This window comes from Simochromis diagramma, unplaced genomic scaffold (assembly GCF_900408965.1).
Source record: "Simochromis diagramma unplaced genomic scaffold, fSimDia1.1 OVJJ01000612.1, whole genome shotgun sequence".
NCBI lineage: Eukaryota > Metazoa > Chordata > Actinopteri > Cichliformes > Cichlidae > Simochromis > Simochromis diagramma.
In genome coordinates, this window is record NW_024387419.1 from 846,465 (window position 1) to 860,109 (window position 13,645).

Consider the following 13,645-nt stretch of genomic DNA (forward strand, 5'->3'; position numbering starts at 1 on the left):
CTGCGGCTCTGATTTGGGGGTAGATTGGGGGGGGGGGGCGCCTGCTGGTTAGGTCGCGAGGTGAGCACCGGCTCGGCCCTTTTAGCCTCAAGGAGCGCCTCACGGAGCGTCTGAGGCATGGCCAGGCGGACGTGTTGGTGTAGTTGCTCTGGGAAAAGCCCTTGCAGAAAAGCATGCAGGCTAAGCTCCTCATGGGCTGCTGCTGGAAACTCCAGGTAGCCACGACGAGCATACAGCAACACGTTGTCATGGACCGCTGCGTGGCAGGCGGGAGGAGGACCCAATCGCAAGATTCACAAACACGGGGATGAACTCAAAAGCAGCTTTATTGCTGACAGGCAGAACATAGGAAATACAGAACTCAACTAAACTGGGAATCAATAAACTAACACTCGTAGGGAGACACAGGGAATCCACACAGCAATGAGGGAGAATGCGACGCCGAACAGAGGGAGACGCAGACAGAAATACACAGAGGGTTAACGAGGAAAGTGGGAACACACGGGGAACACAGCTGACACAGATAACCATAACGAGACAGGGCGGGGTGAACATAACACTGACGGGAGACGGGCAGAGTCAAACAGGAAGTACAGAGGTTCAGACAGGAGGAGAGAGAGCACGGGGAAAACACAGACATAACGGGCTGGGGAAACATGGAACAACCACAAAGGGAGACGAGGGCTCATAAATACACAGAGGGCACACAGGGGGGAGAGAGAGCACGGGGAGAACTTAGACATAACGGGCAGGGGAAACATGGAATAAAACATAAGGAGAGACGAGGGCTCACAGATACACAGAGGGGCACACAGGGGGTAAAAGCCACAAAGGGAAAACACTTAGGGAACAACACAACAGGGCAACTCAGGAAACATGGCCTAAATAGGGAACAAAATACAAACATACAAGAAAACTAAGAATACTGGGCCAACATGGCCCAGGACCATGACACACGTCTGCTGCAAAGGTGCCCAGGCTCTCCCCCGGTCGACGGCTCCAGTTGGTCTGCTCTCTGCTCTGATCAGTGGAGTGCCGCTGCCCGAATCGCCTCTCAAGTGCCACGGTGAGGGCCTGGAGCTCATGCTGCTCTGCCGGGGCTAGGTCAAGGAGTATCTGCAGTGCATCTCCCTCTAATGCTAGCGCTAGGTGTGTAGCAGTCTCCTCTTCGCTCCAGCCACTATGTCTGGCGGCCAGCCGCACTTGTGAGAGGTAGGGCTCTAGCGGGGTTAGCCCGTTGTATTTCGGTACCTTAACTGGCGTGGTAGGCATAACTGCTCGCGGTTGGGGGCTCGGCGTGTGGGTTGACAGAGGTAGCCCATGAAGCATTGCCCTAGCATCTGTCGCGACAGGCTGCCGCCGCGGTGCGCTCGCGCCATCGGGACCCGTCGGGGGACTTACATGGCCACTCACATCCTCTCTCTTCAATCGCCAGTTTCCCAAGAGCGGAATGTTCTCCGCGACAGCTTGCTCCAGCCTCTGAATGTCTCTCTCCATTACGGCGAGGGTGAGCTATCCCACTTCTGACACCAATGTGGCGAGCTCAGACAAGGAGGAGACGGAGGTATCGTTTGGTCTTGCTTCCCGTGAGCTAGCCAGGGAGCACAGCCGTTTATTGACATCTGCAGAAGAACACTGCCACTAGCTAACTGCTCAGCGCGGCAACAGCACAGCAACAACAACAACAACACGCAGGGCGCCCTCTGACCCCGGAAGGACACACCGTCGCAGCGAGAGGGCGTCACCTATCACTATGGCAACATAAACAAAACATAACTGTACAAACAGAACCCCGAACAGCCCTGACCCGCTACAATATGAACAGGTTATGTGGTATCGCAAGAAATTAGTTGGTTATATAAATATATGAGTATGCATAATAGTTATTATTCATAGATACCTACATCCTAAGTTCCTGTTATTCTTCTGAAAGAAACAGAATGAGTGCGTTGTCGTTGAGATCCCTTCCCAGACGCCTTAACGCCCACTCACATCCTGGGCCATCTGATCTCAGGAATTCGCATGATAAGGTGGGGCCAGGTTTCACAATGAACTCATCCGAAACTCTGGCTGATTGGGACCCACACCCAATTTCACTCCTTGGCTCAGGTGATTAGAGGATCATCAGGGGGGTCCTTTTGTCCCTCTGTGGGGGGTTACTCCCACTAGGTTTAAATCTGGGACTCTCCACCATTTGACCTTAGAACTGAAGAAGCTTCTCGGATGAGAGGTGAAACGTCTTCAAGTAACTTAAAGAAGTCCAGACACTTTTCTTTGCAAGCTCGTTTGACTACGATGACCTGGATGACTGAGAACCTTCACAGACACATTTTGGAAATGTTAGCTCTTTATACAATAAAGTTACAGTGGGATACAAATAATCTCAGACTGATCCTGCCACAATTTGTTCCCCCTGTCTAAATCACGGACAAACAGTATCCCACAGTTGTTTATGTTTTTAAACCCATTTTGCACAGAGAGGCATTTTTTGAAAAATGCATTGATAGCAATGTTGAATATTATTACACATGAAAAAACACAACTAGACGTAAAATAATCACACCGTGACGCCTCTGCCTTTCTAAATCGAGGGACAGTAACTGCGTGTTTATATGTAAGCTGTAAAACCTGAAGATAGTCAGATTAACAGTATTTTGTCTCTATCTGCCATTCTGAAATTCATCTCATGTAAACAATAACGTGGCGCACAGCATGACGTGAAAAAAAGGCACATACCTTTGACGTTGGGTGATGAACTCTGTATTCCTCGTCCACACGTAAACGCAAAAAATTAGTTTTAAAAAATCTCAGTTTTCGGTGATTCGAAATGCCGTTTACGTGTGGACGAAACAGCTGCGTTTTCAAAAATACCCGTGTAGGTGTGAACATAGCGTAAAAGAGTTAGTAGTTTACAAGGTTATTATCGTTAACGAAAACTAACGAAATAACGAAAACTAGAAGTGAAAAAACATTTTTGTTAACGGAAATAAAAATAAAAACAAAAAAAGGAAAACTAACTAAAACTGTAATGAGTGTTCACAAAACTAACTAAAATTAACTGAATTTATAGCAAAAATGTGTTTAGTTTCATTGATGTGTGCGTGTCATACAATAGTCAAGGGTGAAAATGAAGTTTAGTTTCCAGATTTTTTCTTGCTGTCTAATTATGCCAGCAGGTGGCAAGTATGTTAGTCGAGTCGTCTGTGTTGCTGCTCCGTCCACGCGCAGAATCATGTCAGGAAAAGTCGGGAGAAAGTGCCAGAGTCCAATTTGGGATTACTTTGAATATGACTGTGTTTTGGATAAAGCAAGTGTCTTGTAGTGGAAAGAGACAAATTATGAGGGACATTTCTAAAGGGAAAAAAATCCCACAAACCCTAAAGTGCACTTGAAAAGCTCACACAAGAAGGCTAACCTAGCTTACCTTGAGAAGGTAAGGGAGCACACTCAACCCTCATCCCCACAAAACAGAAGCTAACCCCAGGCAAGGCAGCGTGATGCATCCCGAGACAACAGGACTGGGATATCTACATAACTGTGTGAGTCAATTGCCTTCAAAAAGTTTATCAATTCACTTGAACCAAAATTACGAACACCCGGTGCTGCAAGAGTTAATAGTCTCATTGGGGCCAAGATGTACATTTTATAGTTGCCTGGTATCAATGGTTGTTCATCTGCCTTTATTTATTTATTTATTTATTTAAAGAACCCATAGGTGGGAATGTGAGTTGTCTGTCTCTGCGTGTTAGCCCTGCGACAGACAGGGGACCTGTCCAGGGTGCAGGGTATGGTAGCTGGAACAGCAACATACCCAAGGATAAGCAGAAGAGCATGACTGGTATGATGAAACTGGGATTTTGTTACACTTAATTATTGCAAACACAACTGAAACTAATCAAAACTAAACTAAAACTAAGGATTTTCGAAAAAAATAAAAACTAAACTAAACTAGCAAACAATTGGTAAAAACTAAAACCTGGTAGTTTATTTTCTTACTGCCTGTAATTTATTGCAGATTACTTGTATTTGCTTAATTGTTTACTAAATGTTTGAGGTGTGAAATAAACCGCAATGGAGCAAAATGTGGGTGTGTGTGGTTGGAGGATGTGTTTGTGCGTGCGCGTGCACGTGCGAGAAGGGTGGGGGCGCGCGAACATTTTTCTTGTAAAACAAAGGGGAGCCTAGCAAAAAAAAGTTTGGGAACCACTGCTTTAATCATTAAAATGTCTTAAATGATTAAAATGAAGTAAGACAAAGTAAAGCAATTCACCATATTTTAGACAGTAGAGATAAGTAAACATGTTACATTTTCAGATAAAAAGTTATTCTGTGTTATAATGTCTAATATGCTCACTGACTCAACTTTTTTTTAGTATTTACCATTACTTTCATACCTAGTGCTTCATTTGTAAAAATTTTAAATTGTGTATTCTCAAATACTCAAATCCTAAATTGGGTAAGTTGAAACTGAAGCTCCTCCATAAATCTATTGGAATAAAAAGTGTAGCCTTCACCTCTAGGTTATAAAGTTTCATAAAGAAAAATTATTTCAAGCTTCAATGCTGGACTTGAGTAAATGTGATGAGTTAAATTCCATCACTTCCAACAAACACTTGGAGCAACACAACAAGAACACAGAGAGAGGTGAAGTGAGTGAAGTGGATCAGGTTTTCACCACTGTCAAACACACTGTCATCTATCGGACAAGTGAAGTCTAAATCACTATCAGTGCCTGGTGAGGTGAAGGTAACAAAGCCTGGTGATTTGCCGGTGACGGTGTCGCTGATCCATTTCTGGTACTGGGACACACGGGTGTAGATCCCAGGTCTCATAGGCTCAGCACAGCCATAACCAAAGCTCACAACTCCACTTTGGACCCAGACTGATTCTTTCTTTGTCATAAGTGGTCCCCCGGAGTCTCCCTGTAAAAAGAAATTGATAAAAGTTCAGACAGATAGGCGTCCTGTAGAGGTCCTGACTTGTCTCAGTAAGATCAATCCTGGTGAAGTATGGATCGTGTCAACATGAAACAGATTATTTGCATGTCTGAGTAAGAGGCCATGGTGCAGTAATGTAACAAGTAGTGTAACAAATGATTTCTACATGATTTAATGAAGTAACATGATGCATTACTTCCTTAAAAAGTAACTAGCAGCATTTGTTGTATTAACATCCCACTCTATCTTGTAAACAAACAGTGGGTGTTACCTGACATGAATCCTTCCCTCCAGCTTTTAACCCAGCACAGATCATGTTCTCTGTGATCTCACTGAAGTCTTGATAGTAGCATTTGCACTCGTTGCTTCCCACTATTGGTACATTCACCTCCTGCAGGATGTTGGAAAGTGAACCATCACCTAATTGGAAAAAATTCAAATGCAAGAGCTTTTATTAAAGAAGCCAGCACCATCTTCTTCTCCCTCCACTGTGGATCATCTGCCTCAGTCTCATGCTATTCTTAGCATTCTTTCCTGCTATGTCCTCCTCTACACCCATGAAGCTCTTTTGTGGTCTTGCTCTTTTCTCTCCTGCGTGGCAGCTCCATATATTCAATACCCTTTGTCCACCATGTTCCCTCTTGTGCACCTCTTCTCCACATATGTCTAACTATGTCTCCAAACTGCTCAACCTGAGCTGTCCCTCTGATGGTCTCATGAATGAAAATTGAAACATCTTTAGCTCAGTATGTCTATGACCGTGGCTCAGGGGGTTGGGAAGCGTATCTGTAACCGGAAGGTCGCCGGTTCGATCCCCGGGCTCTCTGTCCTGGTCATTGTGTCCTTGGGCAAGACACTTTACCCTACCGCCTACTGGTGTTGGCCAGAGGGGCCGATGGCGCGATATGGCAGCCTCGCTTCTGTCAGTCTGCCCCAGGGCAGCTATAGCTACAACCGTAGCTTGCCTCCACCAGTGTGTGAATGTGAGAGTGAATGAATAGTGGCATTGTAAAGCGCTTTGGGTGCCTTGAAAAGCGCTATATAAATCCAATCCATTATTATTATTATTATGAAGGTTCTCAGTCATCCAGGTCATCATAGTCTAAGGAACGTGGAGACAAGCGTCTGGACTTCTTTAAGTTGCTTGAAGAGGTTTCACCTCTCATCCGAGAAGCTTCTTCAGTTCTAAGGTCAAATGATTGAGAGTCCCAGATTTAAGCCTTGTGGGAGTATCCCCCCAAGAGTGTCCCCCCTTGGCTCATGTGATTAGATAGAGGATCATTAGGGGGTCCATTGTCCCTCTTGGGGGGACACTGCCACAGGGCTTAAATTTGGGACTCTAGAACTGAAGAAGCTTTTCGGATGAGAGTTGAAACGTCTTCAAGCCACTTAAAGGAGTCCAGATGCTTTTCTCTCCAAGCTCCTTAGACATCTTTAGCTCAGCTTCATGTCTTCTTGTTAGAGCCACCATCTCCAAACCGTACATCATACTATTCACTTTTCTTTTTGAACCTTGATAAAGTAAGTAAAGTAAAATAAACTAAATTTTTTGTAACTTACTTGCCGTACTACCAAAACCAGTGACCCAGCTGCTGGTCCCATTGTAGAAAGTGCTGTTTTCTGAGGCTAAACAGATGGGTTGAATGTAGTCTGTGAAATTCACCGGAGCCGACAGCTTCAGGAGGCATATGTCGTTCTCAATTGTTAAATGGTTGTAGTTGGGATGGCAAACAATGTTTTCAAGTGTCTGTGTCACCTCATTTGGGTTTAAACCTGACTGGCTGTGGCGACCCAGATGGACCTTTGTGAAGGAGAGTTCAAGTCTTGACAAAACGGAAAAAAATATATAGTTATTTTCATAGCATCTTATGTTGCCCATTATAAGAGTCACCTTAGTAACAAATGCAGTAATATATATATATATGTATATTTCCAGTTGATGGAAAGTTTCTCATCTGGCTGTGATTTAATGTGCTATTTATATAGAGTCAAATCAAAGCAACAGCAACAGTTTCTTCAAGGCCTTTTATACATGTTAGTATTAGCCATCAGTCATTAGAACAAAAAAAAATAGCTTAAAAAAAGGGACCACATGATAACCAGACAAGTGCAACATTATCCATTTTCTTACAAATCACAAGTCTAAAAAACCCCCCAGAACTTTTTGAAGTCAGGAAACAGTGCTAACTCCTGCAACACCATGCAGGAACATTATTATTACTAAAAATGGAAACTTACAATGGTGACTTACAATGAAATGCAGTGAGCGGCCGTCAACACCCACTGGTCGGTGATGAGGGACCCTCCACAGGAAAAACTGCCAAAAATGGATAAAGCTGCCTGCCAGGGCCAACTTCCTGGGGGTGCATCTTGACCTCCTACAATTCTGCTATGTTTTGCAGCCATGCCGCATGCTGATAAATAAAAATGGATGCAAGTTAAATGGTGAGTACGCTGATAAGCCACAATAAAAACCACTTACTGGTAAAGCAAAGAGAATTCCTTATTGTTTTAGGCGTAATGTTTGGCAATTTATCTGCCATGTTGTTTTTGATTGTGTCTGCCTGCAAGCACCTTTACTAAGAAAGATGCAAAGATTCTTAAAACATGCTGATTGTACAACAAACTCCACTGACTGTAAGTCAACTTTCAAACCTCCCCAGACTGCAGCTTTTTATTCAGTTTGGTGCTGATATTTGTGAAGATTCTTGTTTTTTTGCAAACAGGGCTTAATAATACTATATTTTAGGTAGACTTCCTGCAGTATTCTTCAGATTTTCAGAGAGAGCCAGTTGTAATTTAAAATGCAATACAATATGCAACATTTTATTGGTGGTGTAAAAATGATCATGTCTTAATCCATGTAGTAAGGGTTAGACAAATATATTTGCTCTGTTTGGTAACTTCAATCAAAGCTGTGACTTGGTCAGTATATTACGGATATTCGGTCCTCTCCAAATTAAAAATTTCAAAGTCAAATCTCAACAACAGTTGCCTCAGGTTGCTTTGTATTGTAAGGATAAAGACCCTACAGTAACAGGAAGAAACCTCCGACAGAACCAGGCTAGGGGAAGGACGGCCATTTGCCACGAGTGGGTGAGGGTGAGGGGAGGGAGACATAACAAGACATTCAATCCTAAAATATGTTGGCATCGTATCCTGTCTTTGCCATAAAACCAATATGTTTAGTCATTTTTTATAGTTTTATAACTTTGGCATTTAATATTTAACTTAACAAAACGTGTATCCAAGGGTGTAGACTGTAGGATTAATGTCAAATGAAAAAGACTCAGAACACTCCTTTGTTGCTGAAACAAATGGGAGGAGTATCGTCTATTGTCTGCAGCTGAGAGGAGGAAATAATCATGTTGAAACCTGAAGCTTGCAGAATGTGTAAAATTGTTCTTGGATGCTTACCGGGCTGCTGTGAATGAGCATCTGAAAATTGAAACAGCGATAACTAGTTAAAACAGTGTATTGCACATCACGATTTGCTTTTGTCAGCACGGGTCAGAGAGAGGAAACAAATATGTAAAAACTGAAATTGGACCTGCTCACAGAATTTTAGGAAAAGTGAGTGATTTAAAACATAACTAAACTAAAACTGTCCTTTCAGGAAATTTAAAAGTATTTTTTCCAATAGCAAATTAAATATATTATATTATACTATATTACGTTATATTACATCTTATGATATTGCCCATGTAATTTAAAAATTCAATTTCTAATATCGTTTGTCTGCTAAGAATTCAATTTTATTTATTTATTCAACAGCAATCAAATCAAAGATTTTGTCATTTGTACCTGTGCCAGTATCGTCTCTTCCCTTATAAACACTGGTTTTTATTAGGTTACTGAATTCAGCTCTGCTGAACACGTGCTAAACACATACTTGCCAGTTTATTGATGAATAAGTTGGAAATGTCTATATAAAATAACACAATGTGACTTTCCTGTCCTTACAGGGAATATGCCAAGTGAGCCCTTTAATAGTAACCTGGCAGAAAAAATGTGACTAATGTTTAATGTTTTGTATCTCTGTATTACTCTTTCCGCTCTTCTATAGCCCATAAGAAAATAATGTAGTACTGCAAATAAAATCAATTTCTCACCTTTGCACAAGAGAACGACGATCACAGAGAAACAGCACACAAACTGTTGGAGAGACATTGTTAAGTACACCGGTTTTAATTTGACTTCAAGTATTAAATATGGAAATCCTGGTGAGCTCCACCCACGAGCTCATGCCTCCACACTTGTCCTTGCCCTCGCTGACCACTGGACCTACATAAGCAACAAAAGACAAGGAACCAGGTCAAACAAGTTGGGCTTGATGCTGTTGTGGAAGTTTCCATTTAATAAAGCCTGCAGACAAACGGTGAGTGGAAGCTAACCTCCTTTAATCAAAAAAGAACAAAAATCCAAGCTTGGTGAGAGGAGCCATTGCGGGAAGAATGACTAGCAGAATCTCTCCTGAACCCAGCAAAGCCCTGAGTTTAAATGCCTTCTACAGAAACAAAAAGCAGTACAGTGCTGTTTTCACACATTTAGTCTTCCCCCAAAGAAAAGTTCACACACTCTTGTTACCTCTCACAGTGTTGAAGACACAAAAGACTCTTCCTGTGGGAGATGAGATAAAATCACCCAGCTGTTTAAAGGCATGAATAAGGTGTGAGACATTGAGACATGCTAAAACCCAGTGGCACCAAAGCATTATACAATAAATAACAATGCGTTTACATGAGAACAAAGTTCATATTCAAAAGGTGAATGGATGAGTGAACATGAATGAAATAATTACCCAGATTATTTTCCTGAGAAACACTTCCTTCAACCAGCAGGTGTGAATATGAGACCGTATCTATGTCATGACATGGAAAATCTATGGAGATAAAACATTAACTAAACTATAAAACCAAGGTAATGTTTTAATTATGACATTATCATTCAATACTTTGATTATTTTTAGGTATGATTATTTCATTTTCATTTTCTCGTTTGAAAAACTGCATATTGTAGATACATGCTCAATAAAGTGAACTATTTCTTCTGTCAAAAGGAAGGACTTACTGTAACATACGACTGTTGTTATGACGTGTTTTTTCAGGACTTAAGAAATGGGCTTGGATTTAGTCTAAATATTTGATGTTACATTATATAACCACTTTGATGCAAACTAATTTGTCTATTCTTGTGTGATGTCATGAATAGAATTTCTGAAAAAAATAATCTCAAATGCATTGCCATTCTGCAAAAGGAAAAACAAATAATATGATGTATGTTTGAAATGTTACACCCATTTAAAGAGTAGATGTATTGAGGCTTCATTCGTCCACAGCTGGCCCTGAACAGAATGTAATGTCTGTGAAGGTTCTCAGTCATCCAGGTTATCGTAGTCAAAGGAGCTTGCAAAGAAAAGCGTCTGGACTTCTTTAAGTTGCTTGAAGATGTTTCACCTCTCATCAGAGAAGCTTTTTCAGTTCTAAGGTCAAATGATGGGGAGTCCCAGATTTAAACCTAGTGGGAGTATCCCACTCACATCCTGGGCCATCTGACCTCAGGAATTCGCATGATAAGGTGGGGCCAGGTTTCACAATGAGCTCACCCGAAACCCTGGCTGATTGGGACCCACACCCAGTTTCACACCTTGGCTCAGGCGATTAGAGGATCATCAGGGGGTCCTTTTGTCCCTCTGCGGGGGGATACTCCCACTAGGTTTATATCTGGGACTCTCCACCATTTGACCTTAGAACTGAAGAAGCTTCTCAGATGAGAGGTGAAACATCTTCAAGTAACTTAAAGAAGTCCAGACACTTTTCTTTGCTAGTTCCTTTGACAACAGAATGTAATCAGTTATTAGATCACATCCAAAAATCTTCATTGGTATTGGGTTGGGAAGGCAGTGATGAGCTATTGTTGGTGATATATAGACTTCAATTATATAGTTTCTCCCATCTTTAAGCTGACCACTCAAAAGTTCAAAACACCTGACTTTCTGGATGACCTCTAATTTTCTGCTTCTAAATTCAGATCAAACTGAGGTTATTGTATTTGGCCCTAAAAATCGTAAAAATATGGCATCTAACCAGATTCTTACTCTGGATGGCATTACATTGGCTTTCAGTAACGCTGTGAGGAACCTTGGAGTAATTTTTGACCAAGACATGTCCTTCAACGCACATATTAAACAAATATGTAAGACTGCTTTCTTCCATTTGCGCAACATCTCTAAAATTAGAAATATCCTGTCTCAGAGTGACGCTGAAAAACTAGTATATGGATTTATTACTTCCAGGCTGAACTACTGTAATTCATTATTATCAGGATGTCCTAAAAACTCACTGAAAAGCCTTCAGTTAATCCAAAATGCTGCAGCAAGAGTCCTGACAGGGACTAGAAGAGAGAGCATATTTCTCCTGTTTTGGCTTCCCTTCATTGGCTCCCTGTTAAATACAGAATTGAATTAAAAAATCCTGCTCCTCACATACAAGGTCTTAAATAATCAGGCCCCATCTTATCTTAATGACCTTGTAGTACCATATAACCCTATTAGAGCACCTCCTGTTTCTGGTCAGTGACAACTCGTACTTTTCAACTATCCTTTTTCTCCCTCCCTCGTGCTTACAGACACATAACGGGTATGGGAGTAAGTCACTTTCATCAGCGCTTGCTGACCATTATAAAGAATGCAGATTTTTGCCATTTGCAAAAATGTGACTTCACTTTTCAGACCTGGAAAACGTTTTCCATCTTTAGATAATCTCTCCGGTTGGTGCCTGTCTGCTGGATGTCTCATTTGCAATTTTTCTGCTAACTTAATCACCAGGTTTTGTTCTGTGAAAGTGCTGTATGTCAAAAAATAAGAAAGAATACAAAAGAATAAATAGTATTTTAAAATTGCATGTTTTAATCATCAAAAGTATCAAGATACCAAAACAAGATTTGAATAGAATTTAACCAAATTGTGAACATACCACTTATATGCCCATATGTAACATGATAACATGGACAGACGAGCTCTACAGAGGGTTGTGCGGTCAGCTGAGCGCACCATCCGCTCCGAGCTCCCTGACCTGCACTCAATCTACAGCAGGCGGTGCTGGACCAAGGCCAGGAAGATCGTGAAGGACCTCAGCCATCCCAACAACAGACTGTTCTCTCTGTTGAGGTCAGGAAAGCGATTCCGCTCCCTGAAGACCAACACAGAGAGACTGAGGAGGAGCTTCTTCCCGCAGGTGATACGGTCTCTCAATCACACCACCACACAGTACTGACCCACACATATAGTTCTTACACACACACTGGACATTCTGGACATTGTTTTCACTTCATTACTTAAATCACGCTGCTGTTATTGTGTATATGCTGCTGTTATTGTGTATATATTTATTTATATTTCTTCATACATTCTTATATAGTTCTATATTGTGTATTTTGTTGTACAGTTATTTTATTTTCAACTTTAATTTATATATTTTATCTTATTCTCCCAGTTAAATTTACCCTTCATTCTAATTTGTGTTGTACAGTTATTTCATTTTTAACCCTAATCTATATTTTATTCCTTCCTAGTTAAATTTACCCTTTTTTAATTTTTCATATTTATTTCCTATCTTATTCATAGCCTTTTCCTTTTTTGTTTTCTTTAGGTCACGAGCAGTTGTCCAAGCATTTCACTACATATCGTACTGTGTATGACTGTGTACGTGACAAATAAAATTTGAATTTGAATTTTGAATTTGAACATTTAAAGTCAAGTCAAGTCAAGTTGGCTTTATTGTCACTTCAACCATATACAGTTTAACAGTACACAGTGAGGCGAAACAACGTTCGTCCAGGAACCAAGGTGCTACATGCAACATAAATTTACAACATAAATTAACAGAAAACACTAAACTAGCTAACTAAGAGGCCTAGTTAGCTGGCTAGCAGAAACAAGACAGACTGACCTAACATAAATTAACAAAAAAAAAAAAAATATATATATATCTAACTATCTAAGGAAGACTTTTTTTTTTGTTATCAGACAGCAGACAACAAAGTGCACGTGCAAATGTGCAAACAAGAGCAGCAAAGTGACAGAATGATAGAAAAACACAACGTAACATAATAATAAGGTTTTGTGATGATGAGTTGAGGTAGTAGAGGAACAGTAAACATTCCTTAGTGTAGCAGCAAAAATTAGGAAGTACAGAAGTTAGTGCAGAAAGTCCAGTAATAATATTGTGCAAAAGAGCATTTACAGGTTTGTGTGTACGATGGTTTGGTGGTGTAGGTCAGTGTGTTTGCGCTTGTGTTGATTAGTCAGTCCAGTCTCAATGTTTTGAGGTAGTTGAGTTAACCCGAGTGATAATGTTTGTGTGTGTGTGTGTGTGTGTGTGTGTGTGTGTGTGTGTGTTTATCAGTCAGTCCCTTTTTGCTGAGGAGACGGATGGCTTGTGGAAAAAAAGCTGTTGCACAGTCCTGATGTGTGTGCCCGAATGCTTCGGTACCTTTTTCCAGATGGCAGGAGTGTGAAGAGTGTGTGAGAGGGGTGTGTCCAATCAGCCACAATGCTGGTGGCTTTGCGAATGCAGCGTGTGGTGTAGATGTCCTCAATAGAGGGGAGAGAGACCCCGATGATCTTCTCTGCTGTTCCCACTAGGGTCTTGTGGTCCGATATGGCACAGTTCCCAAACCAGACAGTGATGCAGCCGCTCAGGATGCTC

General features: G+C 41.4%; 1 protein-coding gene across 1 annotated transcript; it reads right to left on the reverse strand.

The window, feature by feature from the left end:
- Positions 1-4,052: 4,052 nt before the first annotated feature.
- LOC120721899 (serine protease 27-like) lies at positions 4,053-9,516 on the reverse strand. Its single transcript, XM_040012539.1, has 7 exons — positions 9,332-9,516; positions 9,050-9,221; positions 8,355-8,375; positions 7,189-7,351; positions 6,498-6,760; positions 5,209-5,357; positions 4,053-4,922 (listed from the first exon to the last, which is right to left on the reverse strand). Exons 2-7 carry the CDS (start codon positions 9,105-9,107, stop codon positions 4,587-4,589), a joined length of 990 nt encoding a protein of 329 aa, XP_039868473.1. The 5' UTR covers positions 9,108-9,221; positions 9,332-9,516; the 3' UTR covers positions 4,053-4,586.
- Positions 9,517-13,645: the final 4,129 nt, after the last annotated feature.

What these genes read in the sequence shown, in the direction of transcription:
- LOC120721899 (XM_040012539.1), bottom strand. Translation starts at nt 9,107, where the DNA reads ATGTCTCTCCAACAGTTTGTGTGCTGTTTCTCTGTGATCGTCGTTCTC. An exon ending in TGCTCATTCACAGCAGCCCG is followed by an intron (nt 7,352 to 8,354) that starts GTAAGCATCCAA and finishes TTTATTTATCAG; the next exon opens with CATGCGGCATGGCTGCAAAA. An exon ending in TGGTTTTGGTAGTACGGCAA is followed by an intron (nt 5,358 to 6,497) that starts GTAAGTTACAAA and finishes TTTTCCAATTAG; the next exon opens with GTGATGGTTCACTTTCCAAC.